At 43.4% G+C, this 23,840-nt stretch overlaps 1 protein-coding gene across 2 annotated transcripts in view; it reads left to right on the top strand.

Moving 5' to 3' along the window:
- The window catches only part of ldlrad3 (low density lipoprotein receptor class A domain containing 3), a 74,367-nt gene extending 50,990 nt beyond the window's left edge, over positions 1–23,377 (top strand). For both annotated transcript variants that reach the window (XM_084016826.1, XM_084016825.1), the window contains exons 5-6: positions 20,083–20,476; positions 20,885–23,377. In XM_084016826.1, the coding sequence (XP_083872952.1) occupies positions 20,083–20,476; positions 20,885–21,089 (599 nt within the window). In that variant the 3' untranslated portion in view covers positions 21,090–23,377. The remainder of the gene's footprint in view (positions 1–20,082; positions 20,477–20,884) is intronic.
- Positions 23,378–23,840: the final 463 nt, after the last annotated feature.

A 23,840-nucleotide genomic window follows, 5' to 3' on the forward strand; every position in this document is an offset into this window, starting at 1 on the left:
GCATCTAAAGCATTTCAGTCATTAACAGTACCTCCACCCGTTTCACAGTGCACAAGCTATTTTAGAAAATTGTGCCTGCCTTGTCTTCATTGTGCAAACTCCAATGAGGCTCACAAGGCCATTATCTTTCCTGAACAATATCACATTAAAGAAAGACCAAGAGGTGTCGAGGCTGCACCGATGCTACTGGATATCGACTGCTCATTAGTCACCCCGCTAACGTCCTCAATAGCTGTGAAGGACTGCAACTTCTTTGGAAAATGTTTAGAGATTAATAATGAAGTCCTTCATAGCTTCAGCAGTAAAAAAAAAAAGGAGCTTAAAAGCAACATTTAATCACCGAGTATTTTTTGGTTTCTCTAAGAAACGTTTCCATAAATTTGCACAAAAGACATTTTGTTTTTTATCTCTGTTGGCCCAAGAGAAGAGGAAGGAAAATGCCTTTTTTGCATTTTTAAATTGCAATAAGTTAAAAATGAGCTAAATTATGAAACCGGAGTGACGAGGTGCACTGAATAGGATTTCAGTCTCTTGGAAAGCTTTGATGAATGTTGGCGAAATGAAAACACAGTACTTTCAAGGGATGGTTTTGTGCCCAGAGCTCAATTTAATTTCCCCCACACAATTTTTTGACCATATTATCTTTTTCTCCATGTCTAATGCAGCCATCTATAAATAGCAGAGTCACTTAATTGCATTACAACTCGAGCCTGTGTCAGAATTTGGCCCGACAGACTGGTGTATTAAAGCAAATAACGGAAGCGGAAATATGGTTTCTAAAATGTGAGCAATCGACTCTGGCATCAGGTGTGTTTAATCCCAATAATTGGCTCCCTAAATGCACGTTAAGGCTCCGCAGGATGACATGTCGCAAAGGGGTTTTGGTCACGAAACCAATCTTCCGGTCTCATTGCTGAATGCCGCTTTACCTTCTCATGCATGATTACCAGACTGTAACTAATTCTGTACTAAATATTACTAAGAGGCAGCGTTATCCCCCCATGCATCTACTCAAGTGGACCAAAATGGTGTGCAGCTATTATCAGCAAACAGATGGACATCCTTGAGTGATGCATTAGGTGTCAGTCAGCTCTCGCTATAATGGCCTGGGTTATTTTCTGCAATTGCTTTCCCTGCCAATAGTGTAAGTGTGCATTCACCCATGATACGGTTGAGCTGAAGGTGTTGCTCGACAGGCAAGGAACCCACAGCAATTATATACGGTGTGATAGAATGCAGATATGCATCTAGGTGGTGATAAAGATGGGGGGGTGCAATGGTGTGTGTCCATATGTGTTTGTTGTGCATGTATCCGTCAGGGAAATGCAAGACGAAGGGAGGTTTGAAGTGGAATGGATGCATAACAAAGAGTACCCTGGAGAGAGGAAAAGAGGGATTGCATGTCAGAGAATGTGAGAGGTAGAAATGTGAGATGGGGGGGGGGGGGGGCAATATGGGAGGAAGAAAGAGCTAAATGTGAGTGTGAAGACGATGACGCGGAAGAAGGAAGGAATGCACAAGGGAGAGAGTGATAGAAAGTGAGAGGGGAGCTGATGGAGATGAGGGATTAGGGAGAGTGGCAAAGCCATGGAGGCGAGAAAAAAAAAAGATAAAACCATCTGGATCCATTGTGTAGAAAGACAGAATCAAGGGGGAGGACAAAGAAGCTGAGGGAAACAGGGAGATGGGAACGGTAGCTGGGGAAGGGGTCATGGTGGCTGGTGAGAGTGAGGAAAACCACTAAAGACAGGAGCTGAGTGGAGGAAAAGATTAGAAGGTAAGCAGGAACTGAGGTATCTGCAGAGTTGGGTGTAAGTAGGCAGAAACCTTTGAGACAGGTGCAGGGGGCCAGAGCGAGAGGCATGTGGAAGAGGAAACAACAAAGTGAGTGATCAGGATGAGTTGATTGAATTCGAGGCAGAGTGGCGACGTGGGAATGAAACAAAAGCAGGGCAGATAAAAGATGAGAGAATGGAAGGATGAACTGGGCAAACAAAATGGAGAGCTGTGGTGGAGAGGAGAGACAAACCACAGGGTATGAGATTTTGAAGGAGGTCTTACTCGAAGCTCAGAGATTGAAGAGGGGGCTTAGATTGCTCCCTGCATGCAACAGTGCTCTCGTTTGTGGTAATTACTGGATTCGGCACTATCTTTCTCAATTGCCGTCTTTCTTTTTCCTTCTTATTGCTCTCTTTCATCGGCCTTTCTGACTCATGTAGGCTACCATTAACCTCCCATCCACTTTTCCTCAGTTTTGGCATTTGGCTTCCATCTCCACCCTTTTCTCATCACTTCTCTTTACCATTTCACCTCCTCATGCCCCACTGTCCTGTCTCCTTTCATCATGGGCTTTCTCCTCTCGCCTCTGTTCCTTTTGCTTTCGCTTCCTCTGGCAGTCGCTTTGTTCAGATGGGCAAGGCTTAAATGCAATGCTTGAGATGATAATACTACTCCATTCTAGCACAAGGGTTTTTTTTTGTATTTTCACCATCCCCCCCTACACTCCTTATGCTTTCTCTCTCTCTACCTCTCTCTCTGCCTCGCACATCCTTGCTCTTTATGTGGTTCTCATTGTTTGATACTGAAATATGGACACCTACATTCTAAAGGCATGTTAAAACCAGAGAAAAAGCCAGGGGATAGGGAGAGAAAGGGAGATGCCAGGATACAGTGAACAATAGAGAGAGATTTGTGTGGTGAGTTTCACCTTTGGTCCGCCTCTTAAGCAGCTATGTTTGACGGAGAGAGAGTGTGCAAGAAAAGCAAGGACAAGTGTGCCTGCAGGACAAACATGCATACGGATCTGTGGTGTTCCTGTGTGAGCTGCTGGGTGGTTCAAATTACAATCTATGGTTCCAGCAGAGATGGAAGAAAAAAGGTTTTGTGCACAAAACAAAATGTACGTGCGCCCCCTTTTTTAAATTAGTATTCAAGTTCTTAACGATATACTTTACATGGGAAGAGATAGAGACGGACAGGTAGGTTTTCACATAAAGCTGAACATAAACCATCTGAAGCGGTGGTTTATAGTGATTACTTAACTTTGATCAGTAAGGCATGACTGTAATATTTCGGTCTGTGGATGCAATGATGTTTTTTTCTGTTTCCGTGTGTGTGTGTGTGTGGTGTAGTAACGGCGTGGGTTATGAGACGTGGATGGCACTTCGAGCTCTGGTCAACATTATTGGGAATACCAATGGGCTGTTGAGATATTGATGTGCCAGAGTTGGGTGAGTGGTTTGTTTGTCACTCGGCTGAATAACAGAGCGGCAGCGGTGCATTTCAGAACAGCTTCATACGGTATAAAAGCTGAGTGAAACGCACTGACTTGCAGGAGCGGCTACGTCTGCAAAGGAATACCAAAATAAAGTTTCTGCCCGCTATGAAAAGTTCTTCCAAAGCTGTCATCCAGATGTGTGGGTTCCAAAACCAGCCTTATTGCCAACAAGGATCTCAGATGAAAGTGTATGAAAGTTGGAAGGCGGACGACATTTCTCGCTTTTTTTTCTCAAACTGCAGGATTATTGCATTTGGAAAAAAGAAATGGCAATCTTTCAAATGTTTAAATACGACAGAAAACCACACACAGTGTAGCTCCTTCTATAGAGAACAGGGTTATCTGCCATGCTGCAGATGTTTCACTGTTATTGCCAGTAAAAGCACCTCACACAGGCTAAAATGTGCATTTACTTACTCTTTTAATTCTGAAACCTTTCTTTATGTTCCTATACGTGGCATGCTCAAGGCTATAGGCGACTCTCTTGTAGACCTTGTATTCCTGAGAGACGACTTTCAAGCGGGGTTTTATGGTTGCTAGCCTAGTTTCTCCAAGCAGCACCATCCATTTGTATTCACATGATGTCATCGTCTTCGTGTCTTGAAAGGTTAAACAGGGATAAATATATGTTGATGATTTACCTTTTAGAAAGTAGTATTCGTGTTCTTACCTGAATATCCCTGATTATATTTTTGTCTTACGAAGTGAACTTAGATGGTCAACCCAAGTCCGACAATGTAGCTCCTTTTTTTCCATTAAACATTTTCTACAGGTGTTTAATAAGCAGTTCAGCCACATGTTTCATCATTTTTATGGCCGACTGAGTCTCAGTTCCATATATACTAACTTTTTGAGTATGTGTTCTTTTGTATTTATCTTTTAAAATTATGCGCACGCACACAAGGGAGACGAAGGAGCCTATTACTCCTGGGCAAATGTATTGATGTTGGTGAGGCGGCTCCAGAGGGGTCGTGAATGGCAGACATTTTTAATAATACTTTGGCTTTTTCAGTTGGCTTTCCAAAAAGAGAATTGCCTTACACTGACTTCAGAAACACATTACTATGAAGACAGGTACTGTATAGTTTCCCTGCTTTTTGTCCCAGTAATTGCATCTGTGAAAATCATGCCTCAACACACAAAACCCTCCGCAGTAGGCTACACGATCCCCCTCCCTAACACGGTATCAGACACCTCCCTCAGGCTACTGATGATGCATAGCTGGAAGCTGCATTATTAATTAGATTGGCATCGAGATGACACACGTGCATTGTGTGCGCCGCAGCTCGATGTGTGGTCCGTCTCCTCCTGTGGTTGCATGGGCTGAAGGCTGAAGATCATGTTACCGTGTGACAGAATATGCGCATGCGAACCTTAGCCGGGGGGCTGATGGATGGGATCATGAATAAATGTGCATACTTTCAAAAGCATCCATTTCAGAGATGAAACGAAGCGCGTGTGCGCCTCCGCGGACGAGGATCAATTGTGTTGAAAACGATGCAGCACAAGGTTAGCGTATACCGCGGCTGGAAGTTATTGATTTGGAGAAATGCATTAATGTGGCTGTGTAACCCATTAAATGAAGCTCCCGCTGAGAATAAGGCGCATTAAAGAATAAAGAGACATAGAGACACTGGTGTTTGATACCAGCCGGGAAACAAAGGCATGTGGGTGGGAGACGGGAAACAAACTTTCATTGAGCTTTTAGCGATCAAACGAGGGAAAGAACACTGTCGATAAAGATGGACGAAAAAAACGAAAGTGGAGGATGGAGCTGACAGGAATGAGCAGACGATATGGAGGAGGGTATATGACGAAAATACCCTTCCTTTTTTTCACTTGGAAAGGTTAACCACACACTGAGCCCCACTGCTTCAATTCTCCCAATAAGCCACAGGGTTCTTGTGCATGTAGCACATGTACAGTATAAAACATGCATAATTGATTTGAGAAGCACTGATTCTAATTGGCCACGTTGTGTTAAAGTCTTTCCCTTCAGCGACGAGAGGACTTTTAGTTCCTCCTGGTTAACGAAGCTTTGGTGTTGTAAATAGCCAGGGGTTGGGGAGCCAAAAGGATGTTGTTTGTCACATCTTTTTTTTTTTTCAATTTATCGAACACTGCTGCTCCGTCTGTTTGTGCTTCAAGGAGACGTCAGTCAGCTATTTCCAGCCGCGGGATCCACTCGCTGTGCGGGAAGACGCAAATGGATGTGCAGGGAGAGAGAGAGAGAATGAGAGACATGAGAATGACTGGCATGCAATAATAGCTGGGGAGTATTCAAAAGAGCATTGATGGTGACACACTTAGCATACCTTCTGTTGAGGAAAACCAGGATTCCTGTTGGGATTTTTTTTTTCTTCCCTTCCCCATTGTTGGTTCAGACCTCACAGCATGCATGGCCTTGCTTTTCTGACTGGCTCCACCTTGCCTTACACACATAAAAGGCCATGACTTCGAACACTTATCTCAGAGACTGCTCTGGGATCAGCCTTATCTCTGACCTCCAGGTACCAGCCTCCCCATAGGCACTGATCCTCAATCTTTCTACGCTTCCTCAAGCCCAACTGTCACACTCGGAGCAAAACATGTATACGCTGCACAACTGACCATCGCGCACCACTTGTTATCACTCGGACAGAGGCAATTGATTCCACTGTAGCTGCACGCGGAGATACGAAGAGGAGTCATAGACCTTCAGCAACAGGCTGTGTTGTTCTGTTGTTCCACTTTGATAAAAGACGCTTCCACCGGCCTGACCGGGCCTATTGTTGAAGGAGAGGGGATTAGATGGTGGAGTGGGCATCAGGGGTCTCGCTCTGTTTCTTAGCCAGGAGAAGAAGAGGGCAGACCTGCAGCCATGGGAGGACTGGCATTATATGTGGGCACTGATATTCTGTGTTTGTGCATGTCTTACGTTACTTTTTTCTTTGCAGACAACTTTTTGGTGTATATCCATTACTGTGTGGTGTGTGTGTGTGTGTGTCTGCGTCCACACTGTACATTCGTGCACGTGTGTCTTTGCAGGGTTTATCCCACTTGATCTGAAGCCAAATCCTGGGCCTGACTTCCCTGCGCCCCTCTCCTCTCTGAGCTCAGTCTTATCGTAGCGTGGCCTGCCCGGATAAAGTGTGCCTGTTGTCTGGGGGCAGGGGAGCGGCTGTGCACTGTACCTTTAAAAGATAAGCCTTGAGCAGGCGGCCCACGCTGGCCTTCCCTTTAGCCTTGGACGGCATTGACTGGCCCGTTTGCATACTTATTGATGCACACAGAAACGAGCCTACCAACCGTGTATACAGATGTTTGTGTTTTTTTAATTTCCAACTTATCTTCTTACCTATAATGTATGAAAGTGACAGTTGTTCAATCTAGGTAGAAAATAACTGGAGTTATTCTGTTTCTATTTCCAGTTTTGTAATTAAGAAAGAGGTCCAAATGAATCCCGTCTGTGTGACTCTGATCTCTGCTCCGACACCTAAATCAAATGCGTTCAACTGGAACGCCACTCTCTGAAACACAGTCTCCTGTTGCCACCGCTCCTCAGCAGATAATGTCACAGAGAGGAATGTATTGCTTGTGTGCTCATGCATGTTCTTGCGTGCGCATGTGTATGTGCTTCTCTCGAGTGCACGGTCGGTGTATAACCTATAGTATAGTATGAGTTTAACCTGAGAGCGCTGCAGCATTTACTTACAATGTTGTGGAAAATCCAACCCGCAAATTCAGTTTGACAGTTTTGTCTTCATTATTCTGTGTTGCTGCTTTTTCTGCTCAGATATAATTTACACATTATGCTGTGCTCTGCTTTTGACATGTGCTGAAATGTGCTTACATAAATTTACAATATTCATCAAAATAATTGGATTTTTAAGTCAAAGAGCTGCTTTTTTTTTACACACACAAAAAACATAATGCACCTAATCACATCCCCTCTATAGATGAGGGCTTAAAACAGACACTGTGTCTTTGTGAGTCATAAATGTCAGCACTGATACAATAAGCTGCACCCCAGCAATCCTGTTAACCAGCTTGAATCTCATCGGTATACCTGACAGCCACCTCTGCACTCTGGGACAAACTCAGCGGGTGAACCCTTTGAGTGGCAGCTCCACGAAGACTGATTGCTTAATCAATAAAACTGGCGTCTACACAGGCAGCTCGCACACTCAACTTGAAGCACGCAGCACTAACCGTGCACTAATCTGATCACTATGTGGATGTGAGGATCGCTCCCTCCCGAGAGTTGATAGGTACTCGCAGTCTAGCTATACGCATTTAGACAAGGATCTTTTGACAGCTACTGTTTGTGCATCAACAGCGGGTTCATATTAAAGGACTATAACAATGTTTATAACATGACATGTTTTTAGATTCTGCAGTAAAACACAGTGAAAATGCAGAGGTTTTAATGGAAGGATTTCATGATCCTTCTTCATTGGAGTCTTCAGTTTAAAGGTTCAATGCGTTTCCTATTTCCACAATTGAATCACCACATAAGTCGATTCTCTTACGCCATTGGTAAGAATGAAAGCTCCCAAGAGAAATGGAAATTATTCCTGAAGCTTGCATGTTTTGGAAAAAAGTTTGGCATTAAGCCCAAGTTGCAGTTATGGACTTAAAAAATTAAAATCCACCAGTGAGGTCATTTAAATATGCTTTTGGACATGCTGGGAACGGTGCACACTTAGCTGTTGGTTTCGAACAGGAGCACATTATTCATGTTGAGAAATCCCTTCTCAGTCCAAGCTCTTGATAACGCAACTCCGAGTGCTTTAAGGAGGTTTTGTCTGACAGCGGAGCTCAAATTAGTGGTGAGCAGAGCAGAACATCTGAGAGTGAGACACAGCATCATACAGACGTCATACAGATACAACTCTAGTGTGCCGGCAGTAGAGAACCGTCGTCCTTGTAACCCATTTATAAGAAGATAGTGTTGCTGCTGTTGCCAGACTCTCAGTAATAGGGCTTAGTTTTAAACAGACTCTCTCTTTTACTGTGTCTCTAAAACAGTTGTTTCTCTCCAAATACCCATGACAGCATCATTTGCTGATCAGACTCATCTGCCTCCTACATCAAACAGTCGTTAATCTTGGGTTTTTGGGGTCAAATTGCCTCTGATACCATTTTTCTTTTTTCACTTGACCTTGTACCTGGCTTCTAATAAATCCACCTTATATTAGAGGCCAGCTATGATGGAAAGACAATGTGGTGTTTTATGGTTAAGGAATGCTCATCCATGGTCCTTACATTATATTGTCCTTCAGGAAACACAGTGGATATGTGTGAAAGCAGGGTATTTAAATGCACTACTGCACTTGCATAACTCTTTTCTCAGCGATTTTAACATTATGGCGTACTTAAATCATCCTCATGACAGGAATATATTTCAAAGAAGAACAAAAAAAAAAAGCCCGTCATTTTCTACGACGTTCATGTTCTTTATTTTCACATTTGCGCTTAATGAACATCCTAATTCTCCGTGAATGTCAGCCGGAGCTCTGCTAACACGTTCAATCCCAACCGGTGCTACTTCTTTATTGTGTGAAAGTTTTATAAGTGACTAAATCCAATTTTCCGTCAGCAGTCAATCGTCCCATATCAGCCCCCTGTCACGGAGGCTGTCAGACGAGTCCATGACTCCTCTTTGACACTCCTGCATGTCATCCCCCCTGCTGTTCTGTTCATCCAGCTGTGGGTTACAATTCTAGTCTCCCGTCCCTCCCGAAAGTAGTCAAATAGGCCTCTAAATCTCCAGTCTTTTCACTCAGCATCATCACATCTTCGCTTTTGGCGATATCTGTTTGAGCGAATGCGTCAGGCGTCTGTGAGTTCTGTTTGTGTCCGCTCTCCGGCTGGCCTCCTCCCCTTTTCTAACTCACCTTTCGGCCCCAAAGAACAGTTGCCATGGTGACCGTACTCGTCATGTTTGGTGGGAGGAGATCTTAGTCAAAGACTCTCAGCGATTCTGAGCAACCTCTCACCCTTCCCATTCTCCCTCTTCCTCCGTGAAAAAAAATAGCCGACCCTTCACAACCCCTGAAGAGATTTTGTAAAAAAAAAAAAAGAAGAAAAAAGAATAGAAAATTCTCAATTCTGTGCCTCAGTTGAAGCATGAACAGTTACATATAGAGCGTTGAGTTCCTGCAGCTCGGATTCTCTGTGATACACAAGCAAAAGTGATATTCATTGCCCATCTTTTCACGTTATTCATGCACATACCTCGGAGTCTTTTCCTCCCCGCGCTACAGAGGCTACTCTTCTGTCCCACTTTTCACTTCTCTCCCATGTTCCTCCATCAGCAGCAACATTAAGTCCTTTGTGCTGTCGATCCAGTAGTGGAAACTTTTTTTTTTTTTTTTCCCTCTCTCTGCACACTAAATAGGAAGCTACCTCCGGCGGCTGATTTGCTCTGCTCAGTGTAAAGACTGAATGCAGGGGGAAACAGCTAGCCTGCATTATCACAGTGTATGTCGTTTGTATAATCCGTACAAAAAAAAAGCATGTTTTGTTTTTTTAACGTGGATAATTTGATATTCTAAGCCAGGTGCCGTGATCTCAGTGAGTCTCAGCTGGTGGTTGGTTGGTTGACAACCTGACAGTGATGACAAGACACTCCAAGTCAAGAAAGTCACATCATACTCAACAACATGTCACACCTGTCGTCTCATCTCACGCTTGATAAGAAAAAAAAAAAGGATTTCTTTGATGAAATGGACTTTTGCATCAGAAGACCCCATCAGAGTATCTAAATAAACACATACATACTGTACTGTATACATATGTCACCTCAATTTAACTACTTCCAGATGCTGCACCATATATTTAAAGATGAGAAGCAAATCCACTAACATTCCTAAATGTAAAGAATTAAACATATGCAGCTGTCTTATGTCTGGCCCAAGCCTTCTGACATCATCATTACTGTAAAGCAGTAGCAATAATCTGCGTTGTTATGTTGTTGTTTTAATGCCATTTTATTTGATAGTGACAGTGAAGAAAGAGGCATGTTGTGCCCATGTGGTGTGCACCATAACTACACTATGAGGTGACCATCTTGTTATTACACTACTTAATTATTGAACTCCTCACTTCATTAATCAGCTGCGCCGCACAACATGTTCAACCCCATCCTGCACCCTATTATTATACAGTCGAACCTTTTTGCAAATAGCCGCTCCTCGATTGTATCACGCAGTAGTCTTCCTTCCTGTCTGTCCCTCCTCCTGTGTGGATGTTCTCCAGATGCTGAAGCCATTCATTAACTCTACCCCCCCCCCCCCCCCCCCCCCCTCCCTTCCAGCGGCCCACAGTAAGTTGTGACTGAGTGTTATGAGGGGGGGGGGGGTCTGATAGTGGCACGCAATGGAGCAGACAAGTTATTACAGGACAGGCAAATAGAGGCCCGATGAAGCATGAAAACCTCCCTTCCCCAAAGCGCCACTCAGACAGACACACTGAGGGATAAACAGACAGACGGACAGAGTTGGAGACAAACACAGGCTGACACAAATGTGCAGGCTCTCCTCCATGATACCGCAAAGACATAAAGCAGTTATTGATGAGGAAATAAAGGACAGGCAGGTTTATAGAGTACTACAGAAAGACATGCCTGTCCATTAAGTCCTTCTTTCTCTATGCTTGCTAACGAGAACAGACATATAGGACATGATGGGGCACAGCAACAGGAACAGGGTGTCAGCATGGGAGATGAATATTAATTCTGGGATGCCAAAGGGATCTGGAACAGTCCTGTCTCAGAGCAGTTAACATGCTTTGCTTTCCCAGCTTGGCTTGGCAGGGCAGCTTTCAATCAATCAATCTTTTATGTCCCACCAGGGAGAGTTCTGTTGGCAGGGAGGGTCTGCAGAAACAGTAACACAGAAACAGGCGACGGCAACAAGGGTGATCACGCTCCGAAGTAAAGGCGGCAGAGCCGAAGAGCTCAAAAAGATGGAGGTGGCAACCAGTGTCTACTGAAATCCAGGAGTGTTTTCTGATAGCTCTCGTGTTTAAAATGCAGGCAGCCGGACATGATTGAATGAAGGCAGATGCCCCAAAGGCTTTGGCAGGTCAAAGCGATTAAGCGTTGAATTTGCTGCAAATATTCAAGCAGCAACCTAATGAAATGAAACATCCTTTTCATTGAGGACATTCCAGCTGTACAGACGTTGGTCTGACATCAAATATTTCCAATAATAGTGAAAAACATGTGAGCTGGGATGAGGTGAGGCATGGACTCCATTTATAACTGGATCTGCATGTCGTATCTAGATAAAGAAGGGTGTATGTTATTCTAAGGTGCTTGCAGAAAACACTTTAAGCATGTGATTGGGTCAGCTAGATCTCCTCTGGAGTTTAGATGGCACTGGACAGCGTTAGAAATAAAATTACGACAGACTCTAGCCAAGCTGATGCACCAGAAAAAGGCCAATTCTCATCTCCAAAGTGAACATAAACATTGATGAATTCACAATTACTGGAAACAAACATTTTGGAAAGCATCCTGTAGAGAAAGAAAAGGTACAGCAACCTCACCTCACCTCACCTCACCTGTGTGTTTGTAGATGAACCCGCCGCTCCCCTCTGCTGCTTTGCATCGAGAGTGTGACCAAATCAGACCAATGAAGACAACAATTGCGGCGTAAATTTAATAGCAGGTGTAAATTGCTTTCGAAAGACGGTTAAAAGTGGGGATTGTTTCAGTTTTACAATCCTTTTTAGCAAAGTTTATGGCCACCATAGCAGACCACAGTCACTTTTAAGAGTTTGTTTTTCACCCTCCAGATTCCTCTCTGCTGGTAGTGGAGAAGAAGGCACGAGTGCACCAAACAACCCACAAGTTGCTGTTTGTAGTCGTCCCCCCCACCCCCCACCCATCCACCCACACACACACACATTTTTTCAGATTTCTCCACTACGGCATGGGTTTAGTTAGCTCGCTCTGGATCAGGATGAAAGGATTTCTGGGATTTTGTTTGTATTGCCGTTTTTTGCTCGTATGAGCATCGGGGAAGCAGTCTGTGAATGTGTGGGAGCGCCGACGTGTTTGAACCCTTTTTTTTTTCCTGATGAACTAACTCTGTGATTGCGTGTGCCATGGCAGGCGTACATGCAGTATGTGGGGACTCTATGTTAATTGCACGTGTATGCACCAGTTTGAGGGGGTTTTTTTTAAGCCAGATGGCATGCCCCCCCCCCCCCAAACACACCCTTCAACCCAATGCACGCCCTCCCCCTGATCTGGATGCCCGTCCAAAGCTAACGGATGAAGTGTGGATGTCTGTGTGAGGAAATGTGTGCATGTTGCCAAGTAAACATGAGAGCTGTCTGCCCCCTAGTGGTTTCATCGCTCCCTTCTCATACTGGATTTAATGTGCTGACATGTCTTGTCACTGGTTCTCCACCTCCTTTTATGACCCTGACGTGGTGGCCGTTACTGTGGCAACCGAGCTGACTTAATGAGCCAGAAGCCCCACACCTGTAATTAGCGTCAGACAAAGTGACTCTACAATAATGGAGACGACCAACCTCAATCAGCTGAAGACAGACGTACTCGACACACACACACACACACACACACACACTACTTTTTAAATAAGGCACTTTGAGAATGTGCACAGGGAAAGTACAGCACATCCGTGCAGGCGCTGTCTTTTCCCTCAGGAATGAGCCAGAGGGGCGGAATCTCCATTCCCTTTATTCAGAGGCGTTTTAAGTGTGGCAATTAAGATATGGGGAGTCTTTTATTATTCCCCACTTCTTTTCATTTTAAGTTGCTCATTCATCTTTTGGATGAGCGTATTCCGACAGTCGTTAGTTCGCATAATCAGCTGCAGGTAGCCAATCAGGATGGAGGGATTTTCTCCTTTAAAAATAAAAAGCGTGTATCTCAGCAACCCAACGACATGTCTGCTGTTGATCTGCAGCACAGTTTTGATTAAAGACGGACAAAGCAGCGCTTCAGAGCTAGTTTTAATCACTGCATGCTCAACAGCCTATTGTGCACTAACACCGGCCCTCACTCTGCTTCAGTAGCTGCATGCAAGGCCACAATGTGTGGGTGTGCACCGATATTCCCTCTCATCTTTCTCTGTGGCAACTCTCAATGGATTTCTGTTTTTTATTTCATTCTCACCAAGAAATATATTGATGTGAAGGCTTATGCTCATGGGCTGCGCTACAATATAATGTGAATACATTATTTTAGGGGTTATTTTTAGAAGGTTGTGTTCCAAAGTAGAAAAACACAGACACTCACACATGTATGGATGCTCACAGTTGTGCTCTTAGAGACAGTAATTTATGCTTATCATGTGTTTACTGGAGCCAGAAACTGGATTTTAGAGGCCAATAGCAATATAAATATGTGAGAGTTAAGGAAAAACAAACTGATAATGATATATATGTCAATGTTAGTTTTGTGACGTTAGTGTACACTATAACGAAACACAAGTGAACTATTTTTATCCCTTAAATCTTATGTACAAACACATATTATCCCGTGTCCCTGGGTTATATGCTAAATATGTGTCTATTTTTATATCAAAATCCCTCTCTTCTCTCCCTTTTATATGTTAAAATATGTGTGATGACTCATTGTGAACTCAATCACGACACAATCAGATGTGATTTGGGGACAATGAGCTCACCGCGCTCATTATACAAAACACAAACTACAGCATGCGATTGCCACACTGTTTCTACATGATTATAAACGTGTGTTTGGAACTTTACCTCATGTGACCACACTGATTCAAGCCTGAAAAAGCCAGAACTAGTTTCACACAAAAGAAGGAGAAAACTGTCTAAGAAAATCTGGCTCGTTAGCCAGGTTTACAAAGGATGGCACAAAGATGTACAGCGGTAGTCAGCCACAGTGAAAGGGATCCCGGCAAAAAGACTGCGTTCCTGGCACTGAAAGGATACAGCAGGGGGTCTCGGTGACTGTGTCTCTTTTAATAGATTTAAGGTTGGTTTGGAGCAGCGTGTGTGCAGTTCAATCTTTCCCAGTCTGTGGCAGAGGAGGTGAAATGTGGGCGCACGATACCTCAAATGACACCGTCTCTCCTCCCTCTCCCTTTGGACTTGTCCACATCTGTTTCTAGATGTGTCCTCTGCAAACGCATCTCCTCTATCCACTGTTGTGCCCTCTCCCATGTCCTTAGAATTCTTTCCTCTCATACAGGGGTAATAAGATTGATGCCGGCGGGAGATAATGAAATGCAAAAAAGTAACTATTGGAGATAGAAAAGGCAGCGAAGAAGGAACAAGGCTGGAGAGTGTAAAGGCAAAGCAAGAGAAAGTGGAGAAAGATTTCAGTCGACAGGTTTTTGCAGTTGATAAGCATCCCATTGAGTGTATAATCCAGCCTGAGTGTAGTTGTTGTATATCATAAAAGCAAGGTACATGTCATCTCTGTGACAGTAAATTAACAAGAGAGGAGTAGGGCAGAAAAGCAGGTGCAGGGAAGAGGAGGGAGCACAGAGCCGAGGGGGAGGAAGAGGGAGGCGGTAGAGTGGGAGCGAGAGGGGGGGGAAACAAAAGGGACAGGACTGGTGAAGAGGAGGCGAGAGGGGAGGACAGGAGGGGAGGGGACAGATGTGCGAAGAAGGCACTCATGTAATTAAAGTGGCCGAGTGGAGAGGCTGCACCTTGCCCCCTCCCCAAGCCTCCATTTATGGAAGGTCTATGAGTTTATGAATAGAGTATAGAAGCACTGTTAGAGGTGCCAATGTCACTGGGAGAGCTGCAGACTGAGGTCATATATATGGAACATAAGTACAGCTACTATATACAGCCCCGTTTAAACATGCAGCTCCTCTCAGGATGCTCCCAAAAGTGCCCGAGGGTGGGCGATGACGAAATTCCTGATGATGAAAGGAGCTGAATGTTAAATCATTTATTTATTACTTTTAGCTTTTAACTATTTTCCCTGTTTATCCATTATATTATCTATCATTTTAGCTAACTTAAATATATCATGACTTAAACTAATATATAGCAATCTATGCTGGATATATAGGCTACGTTAGCATGCGTAATGTTTTGAATAAACAGCTGATAAATCTGAAACGTGGGTGGAAATAATATAACAGCAGGATAAACTGTATAATCTGCATGATTGAGGATATTTATACCTGCCAACAAGCTCAGTCAGCAGCTGCTGGAAACTGAAAAGAACAGAAACGGCAGACAAGAACAGGCTAATTACCACGTAGTGTGTGGTGTTTTATTCAACACGTTGTTGATGATGCATCATGTTTCAGGTGTTCCTCTGTCTGTCCCCAGAATCAGCAGCTGTCAGTGTACTTTCTCTGCACAGAGTGTTTGATTTGTCTCTCCGCCTCCACAAGTTGATGGTTGCTTTGCTGCTCTGTACTCACAAGGCGACACTGCGGGTTCTGTATTCATGAACCCGGCGGCGGCAGCCAGATCATTTCAATTGTGCCCTGCCAAGAGCCTTCGGGAGCGTGCCAAAGGCACTTTTGGTAATTTAGTGGCCAGCCTCCCTTGGCACACCTGTGGCTCACTTAGGCCCCAGAGATGGGATCAGAAAGAACAGTCCTGGGGGAGCGATAAGCAGAGCGAGCGTTTTTAAGTTATTTAAGTTCTTCCCATTTTTTTCCCGTGGAGCCGTGTGAACTGTTTTCAACGTGTCACCCTCCAACACGCCTTTTGATGTGCAGAAGAAACTGTGTCTGATAATGAATCAAAACTGCACGTTTGATGTGCACATACGCACGAAAGGGATCTGTGTTTTTTTTTTTGTTTTTTTTATGCTCTTTGCACAAAGTTAACCCAGCGGATCTGCCGTGCGTCATTCTGGCGTGAATGTGGCATCATCTCTCCAGATAGAGCCGGCTGATGGAACAGATACCTGCTGCCTTCACCTGGCTGAAGAGAGTCAGCAGAGCAAAGGGAAGACAGTCAGTGTAGAATAAGTTGTTGAAATATCTGCATTAGAATCCTGTTATTGTTGTTGCCACAACAATTAAGTAAATTGCACATATTACCAGTAGGATTCATGTTTGCATGTTCCATGTCGCATTTCAACAAATAGAAGTTATGGAAAGGTGTTATACACCAAACAGAATTCAGCGAGTTAGCATTGACTCACAGAAAAGGACTTTGCTGCTTGACTTTTCATTCAACGGATGCGTATTTAGCATAAAAAAATGTTTTCACAGTTTCAACTGTTTTAAACGAACTCAAGCTGATTAATCGGCATCTTTTGACTATGACGTCTGGAGGTTGTTAAGTTTTTCTGAGAAACCATTCATCATGGTTGACTTGGCTTTTCATCTATAAATGCTTTCAAATTTTGGCCGCTGAACATTTTTAAATAAAATCCCCGGGCGGAGCGATGACCCCGACCCCTGCAATGATAAACTTAATGTCACAGAAGGCCTATCGTAAAATGCACCAACTTTCCCCATACCGAACCTCATTTTAAATTAAATAGAAAAGTTGGCAGTCATGCATCTATCCATTACTTTTAGCTACCTATATCAGTTATCCATTCCATTTAGTTAACAGTTCAGACTTCTGGATACGTTTGCAGGTAACTAGAAGTTAAGTTTGGGAAATCTGCTTCAACTCGTCTCCTAACAGGAATTGGAATAGTTGTTTTGTCATACAAGATTTCTATACATTTTAATGAGTTAAAAAAAGGAAAGCTCCCTTCTAGAAATTCATAGTCTACAAACACGACTAGAATAGAATAAGTTGTGGGTGTGTGACTTTTCCCTTTTTTACCTTTGATGTGCTTTAAACACAGTATCGCAGCTATCCAGGACTTTGATGTGTGAATCCATACTTCGGAGAAATTAAATGTCGACCATCAAAGGACATAAAGTGTGCGTGTGTCCGTAAGGTGCCGCTGTGTGATGAGGCCTCGTTTTCCTTTTGAATCTGAATTACCATTGTTATTGCGAGGGCCCCAGTCACCTGTCTTTGAATGCAGCGATCACACCTTTCTTTGTGCCGTAACTGCAACTAACAGCTGGAAATGGGCTGAAACACAGAATGTGGAGCTCAATCACACTCACAGCAGGGGGGGTTAGGGTCTCTCTTTCTCTCTGTCTTTTCATCTCCTGTGTGATTTGAAACAGCCTTTCACGCCTTGATCGCTAATGTTCCGAATAGGCTCCCATTGTTAATGTTACAGCATTATGAGTTCCTTTTGTGTGCGTTTCCCTCAGAGGACTGCACTGAACCCTGATAGGCATGCATAGGGTGGCAGCTCCGGGATCTCTTTATTTGTGCTTTTTATTCCTTTTTTTATTAGGTAATTATGGAAATAATTCTTCTTTGTTTCTCTATTGAGAGTCCAGTTCATAATTAATTGGTAGCGTGAATGACTGGCCAATTTTAAATCACAAGGGAGGGGTCGAGGGGGCTTGTTTTATTGGCTGGTGCGTGGTTGGGGCAGCGGGCGGGTGGAGCATTTGAATTAGATTAGATTTAATTAAGGCATGGGGCCTCTGACTACACACTGGTACATAAATAGGCTGTATGCCAGGGTGGTTGTTGTTTGGGAATTCACCAGCATGTGTGCACACAACCTCGCACACACACACTGCCGAAGACTCCCCCAGGCCTCCAAGGTCAGGTAGACAGAGGAAACATGCAGCACGGTGCCTGGAAGAACAAGAAAACAAGCTTTTAAAGGAACTCCTCCTCTATGATAGCGTTCTGCTTGCTCTGGCAAATATTGAGCTTTGATGGTCTCTCCAATACCCAGCAGCTTTTTTCTTAAAGGGATAGTTTGACATGTTGAAAAATCACTTAGATAAGTGGTAAGCTTAGCGTAAAGACTGGAAACAGCTAGCCTCGACATGTCCCGTTACAGGCGCCTCTTAAGCTCGCCAATTAACACAATATATCTTGTTGATTTAATCCGTACAAAAAGGACAAAATAAAAACGATACATCGCAGTGTTACAGGGGATATGTCCCGGACTATTTTCTTGGAAAGGCGCAGTCACTTCTTGGAGTCTTGTTGTCGTATGGTTGCTAGGCAACCAGTAGAGACTCCAGAAAATCGCCGTGCCCTGGTGCATAACTCAGATGAAACTTAATCTTACAGATTAAACAAACGGAGCCAGGCTAGCTGTGTCCAGTCTTTATGCTAAGCTACGCTAGCCGGCTACGTTGATGTCGCTTCACGTTTACTGTAGGGTGGTTAGGGAGCCAAAATGTGGAACTATACCTTTAAATACACATTGTGACCTTTATCAATACATGATTTGAATTCCAGCACAGATGTGACATAATCTACTTGGAACTAGAAAGTTCCCTTTAGTCACTGGAGCATTGCGAATCCCACCTATAACTCACCCTTACGGGGTCACACGGGTTGACTTTTTGTGGAGCCCCGCATGTTTCATTTATTTCCCCCCGCAGCTCTAGCTTGTACATGTGGGGGGAATATACACAATACAATGCAATACACAATATCCCCCAAGAGCCCGTAAGTCTATATAAGCCTGGAATCCTTCAAAGAGCTGCAAAAGGCCTCGCCTTCTTTGCAGTTTCAGGGGATCTAATCCTTACATCTGGAAGCATTTTCAGACTATTGATCCAACCTTGAGATATTTTCTCGATGGTCATTTCCTGGCAAGCTTTCCAGGCAGTATCCTCGACAGTCTGCATGATGGCTAGTGGACAGAGATTTGAGTCATCGTATATTAGCCGTTAATGCACAGAATCTGTCGAGTAGCGTCACAGAAACCTCGAACACAGAGCGTGAAGTATTCCAAAGGGTAGCTTGAACTTTTTAGGAGGCGCATGGAAGTTTGATGTTTACAGTCCCCCGAGGCTTCAGTGTAATTTGAACTGAAACGGCGACTGTAAAATACTTTTATGTGGCTCATTCCTCATTAGCATAGCCTTACTGCAGCTACTTAATAAATAAGATTCCTTTCCCCTCTCCTCAGTTCACCAGTAGGCCTACTGTCTGCCGGTAAGCAGCAGCAATGCCATTTACATGAGCCTCACCCCCAGTGCCTGATTGATATTCTCCCACTGTATTATCAGTCAGCGGAAATGTTTAAGTGCTATTCCCTCATCCCATCTGGAATAATAAGATGCAGTGCTCTCTGGCATTACAGTGCTCCCTTTTCTTTTTTTTTCCATTTCAAGCAGCGAGTTGGCTGCTCTGCGTTTCTTGCCACTGGCCACAGCGCTCAGAACGCAAAACGCTCCCTGGTTTTCCTAGGTAGCGCGCAGACTCCCCGTTTCCCTGCGACAAACATGGTTATCTGTGACGGGCCCCGGTGCCTCCTCTCATCTTCAATGCTGCGACACTCAATTCATGTTTTATCCAAAACTGCTGTAAGCTGTTTTGTCCTAACAAAGAATTATTTAGCCTCTCTGTTCTTTCCCTTTCCGGGAGATAAAGATCCCGGGCTGGAAACTAGCCCCTGCACTGAACACGCCGCTCTTATGTGTTCTCTGGAAGCTTTTGGGGAGAGCTCGCCTACTGTTATGCTTATTATGTAGCGCTCTCATCTCGTCGAGAGTGGCTGCCTCTATTGAATCACACAGAACACATTTCAGAACGAACCTGAAAACAATTTGCTGCTTGATATTCATGCCCGTCTCCCTCACCCCCTTCTCCATTCCCCTAGCTCTACAACTCCACCATCCATCCTTCTATTTCCTCAACCTCGACTGTTCTATTAAAATGTTTCCCTCTCCATCCTTATTTCCAACAAACCTCTTGACTCATCCTCCCTTTTCCCCGACCTCGTACATCATCCATCCTCAATTTGCTCTTCATCCCCTTCCCTCTCTCTCCCACAGAAGCCCCGGGACAGGACTTTGTGACGCTGGACTATCGTCTGCGCTACTACCCCAGCATCACCTACGCCGTCATCGGCAGCGCCGTTATCTTCGTCCTGGTGGTGGCGCTGCTCGCCTTGGTGCTCCATCACCAGAGGAAGCGGAGCGTGCTGCTGCCCAGAGGCGTAAGAGGGAGCTCTCACCACCACCAGCCCCTGCTGCTGTCCCGTCTGGTTATTTTAGACCGGGGTCACGTACATCCCGGAGGTCCAGGTCTCTCCCCCGGGTCCCCTTCTGCAGCCGGCCAGTACAGCTCAACCCCTCAGACCCTGCAGCTGCTGTCAGGGACCCTTTATCCCTCCGGACTCTCCATGGACTCACCTCCATCGTACTCGCAAGCTGTTCTGGATGTCAGGTGAAATGAATTATGATACTAACAGCTGTGTGGAATTTTCTGTATCCATAAACCTTGCTTTTTAAGACACAATAAAAAAGAAATGTCTCATGCAAATTATAATTATTACAGGCAAAATCCGTTGTAAAGGATGCGTTCACAAATATCTGTCGGCATCTTCCTTAGTGGGGTTTAAAAAAGTGATCATAAATGACTCAAATGACACAGAACTGTTGTGTAGAGAATGATATTCTGATTAAAAACATAATTTTCTTCTCTGTAATCGGCGATTGAATTGGTGCACATCCTGAGTCTTTGCTAGCTGCTGGTCCCAGTCAGACGTTTTCATTGTACAGTCATTATGTAACAGCTCATGGCCTTGACATCACATTCTTCCTCAATCTGTTTCTTCTGTTTTTTTCCCCATAGTCGGCCTCCCTGGTTTGATCTCCCTCCTCCCCCGTACCTCTCAGAGGAGGAACTTCCGTCAGAGGGCGAGCTGCCTCAATACGAGGGCCCACAAGACCCCGTGACCTGCCCCAGACCGCATCCCTCTGCACCCTCCACACCCAGAACTGTGGCCTTAGGCACGCTGCCGAGTTTGAACCCCAGAGAGGAGTCGGATCAGCTGTAGCCTCCCCCTCTCGGTAGAACTAGTTAGAAGTCAAGAGACTGCAGGACTGAAGGACTGAAGGACCAGGCTGCAGGGCCACAAGGCCGGGACAGCCCACAGGAAAGACCTGCTGAGAAATCAACGAGGACTGTAGACTGAACGGGGTCCTAGACTCGCTGCCGACGGTTTACCAAAGCACTGGATTAAGACGAGCTCATCCTGCTAGACTGATCTTGTATGTTGGCTCCCCCTGCTGGGGTCATGGCTGCACTACACCTTAAACAGCAAATCATCCATTCATTTCACTTCAGTTGTCCCTTGAAGAAATACTGTGTATGATTGATACCTGCTGTTGGCCACAACTCCAAAGAAGTAAGAGTCAAACCGCCATTCGTTAACATGTCGTACACGATAGCAAAACGCCTGAAATGGCAGTCGTGTTATAGTATAATCATGATCGAGTGATGTCATTCTCCTTGATGTAACACACATTGGCAGCATTTTGCAGTACGTCGCACGTTTTACGTCTACAGTGTTTTCCATAGTCGGGGTTTAAAGAGTGTCTGAACTGTAAAATACTAGATTACTTCTTTACTGTTAAGGATTACCGCTAGATTTGATCATTTACTGTACTTTGAAAATGTTATCAATGATATGCTGAAGCCTTATTCTGACTGAAGTTGATTCACTTTTAAGAGTACGTCAAAATGAAGTGTTGTGTATTTTTTAATGGTTTAACAGAAGCGCGTACAGTTGTGAGAGCAGCTCAATCCGAGGTACTCAACCATTTAAATCTGTGTGTTTTTTCAGTGTTAATGTGACCAGTGACTTGGTTATGGTACAAACGAACATTTTGTATTGTAAGAGGTACTTCAAACGAACCCATATTAGCATAGAGATGTTTCTGGATGAGCAGCGGAGGTCTTGTGCTTTTGTCCACAATTTCAATTCAAGCTGAAATGTGAAAAGGACCATTGAGATTTTTTTTAATAATGCTGAGTAGAAATTCTATATATTAGTAGGTATATATATATAAATATATATATATATCCTTGCCAAGTGAGTTACATACATCATTCCTCTAAACAAAATAATCAGACCTGTTGGTAGGATAACTTTTCGACTACTAACTTTTACATTTCTGATTGAAGACCAATAATGTTTTTTTTTAATGTAGACACAAAAAAGAAATGCAAATGATTTTGTCGAGGCCTTATTATGTGCCAGTCTGGCCTTGTATGTGATGATATTTGTGGGTACGGATCACCTATTTAGAACCTCTATGACAATATACATTTAAGAATGTCATGTCTTGGATCAGATTGTTCAAATTTTTAAGATTTTTAATTTATATAACTCTGTGTCAGTCTGGAAAATCATTCTCAGTAGTATTAGACAATGACCATCAAATCCATATCTGAAGGATCTGTGTTTATAAAGGTACTTTTTTGACCGTTGTTTGTTCATTTCAAAGTGTTCAACACTGTACATAAGAGATAGAGGGAGTATAGAAGTCTACTTAAAGTAGGGATGAATGTGTAAATGTAGCTCTGCATGTTTCCTTTCTCCTCCAGAACCTGCAGGAATAATGCACAAGAAAAAACAATCAAACCAAAGATAATCATTGTTGACCTTTACCAGAGGATATACCCTCCACAGGAATGATTATGTGTCCCAACAACTGTTTGTACCTTTGCTATATTAAAGTGTGCAAAGGTTTTTTGAGCAAAACTGAATTTGTGTTATTTGCTGTAAAACTGGAAAGCATTACTCAGGACATAATTTAAACCAGTGTGTCTGTTCTGTTTTTAATATCTGGGTTTTTGTTTCAAGGAATGTTTAAAAACAAAATCCACATCACATGAGGTTAATTATTATTATTGTTATACACATTTGTTTGCCCATCATGATCTTTTTATCCCAAATATTCTGTATATTGAAAGTGATATAAAATTCTGACTCAGATCCTGTGTGTATTAGTCTCCCTGAAGAGCTAGTATTACATTTTCTCAGCAACTTAATATATTGTCAAAATGTGTTCATTGAAAAGTCGGGAGCTTTATCGCCAACCTGTACCCCAGACAAACAAACCTTATATCACAGATTTCCCCAAATGATATGATTTAGTAGCAGGAAGTCATCTGAGTATACGCTGTAGGCGGACAGAATACAAACATTCAGATGTCTTATTCAAGATAAAGTACCACACCACAATGTAAAAATACTTCTCTAAAATAGTCTGGGCCTCGGAATCTGAATTAAACTATGTGGTCACAAGTCAAAACGTTTGAGAACCATTTTTATGTAAAGATGCATTTCAATTTATGATCATGTGTTTTATTAAATAGTAACTATACATGTCAAATAAATGTAATGGAGAAAAACTACATATGCATAAAATAATGTAACAGAAGTAACATAAACTGCTCAAGTTAAGTACAAGTAGCTGAATTTTTCACGGTACACTTTTTATTGATGTACTATGACTTTTTTGACATACTATACAAAGACATTTTTCAACATGCAATGATTGAAATTTTACCAACCCTTTTCAACATACGATGCCATGAGCTTTCTTTCACCCTTTTAGGCTGCAATGGTAGTGCTTAGCACCATTAACTCACAGCACGAAGGTGCATGGTTCAAATTCTGATTGGGTTTGCCTCTAGGATCAATTGCTTGATATAATTTACTATACTATGCAATTACATTTTTGGACTCTTTCATAATTTCAACATACTTTTTAATTACTTTTTTCATTACTTTTTATGA

The sequence above is a fragment of the Eutrigla gurnardus genome (genome assembly GCF_963514095.1).
Source record: "Eutrigla gurnardus genome assembly, chromosome: 9".
NCBI lineage: Eukaryota > Metazoa > Chordata > Actinopteri > Perciformes > Triglidae > Eutrigla > Eutrigla gurnardus.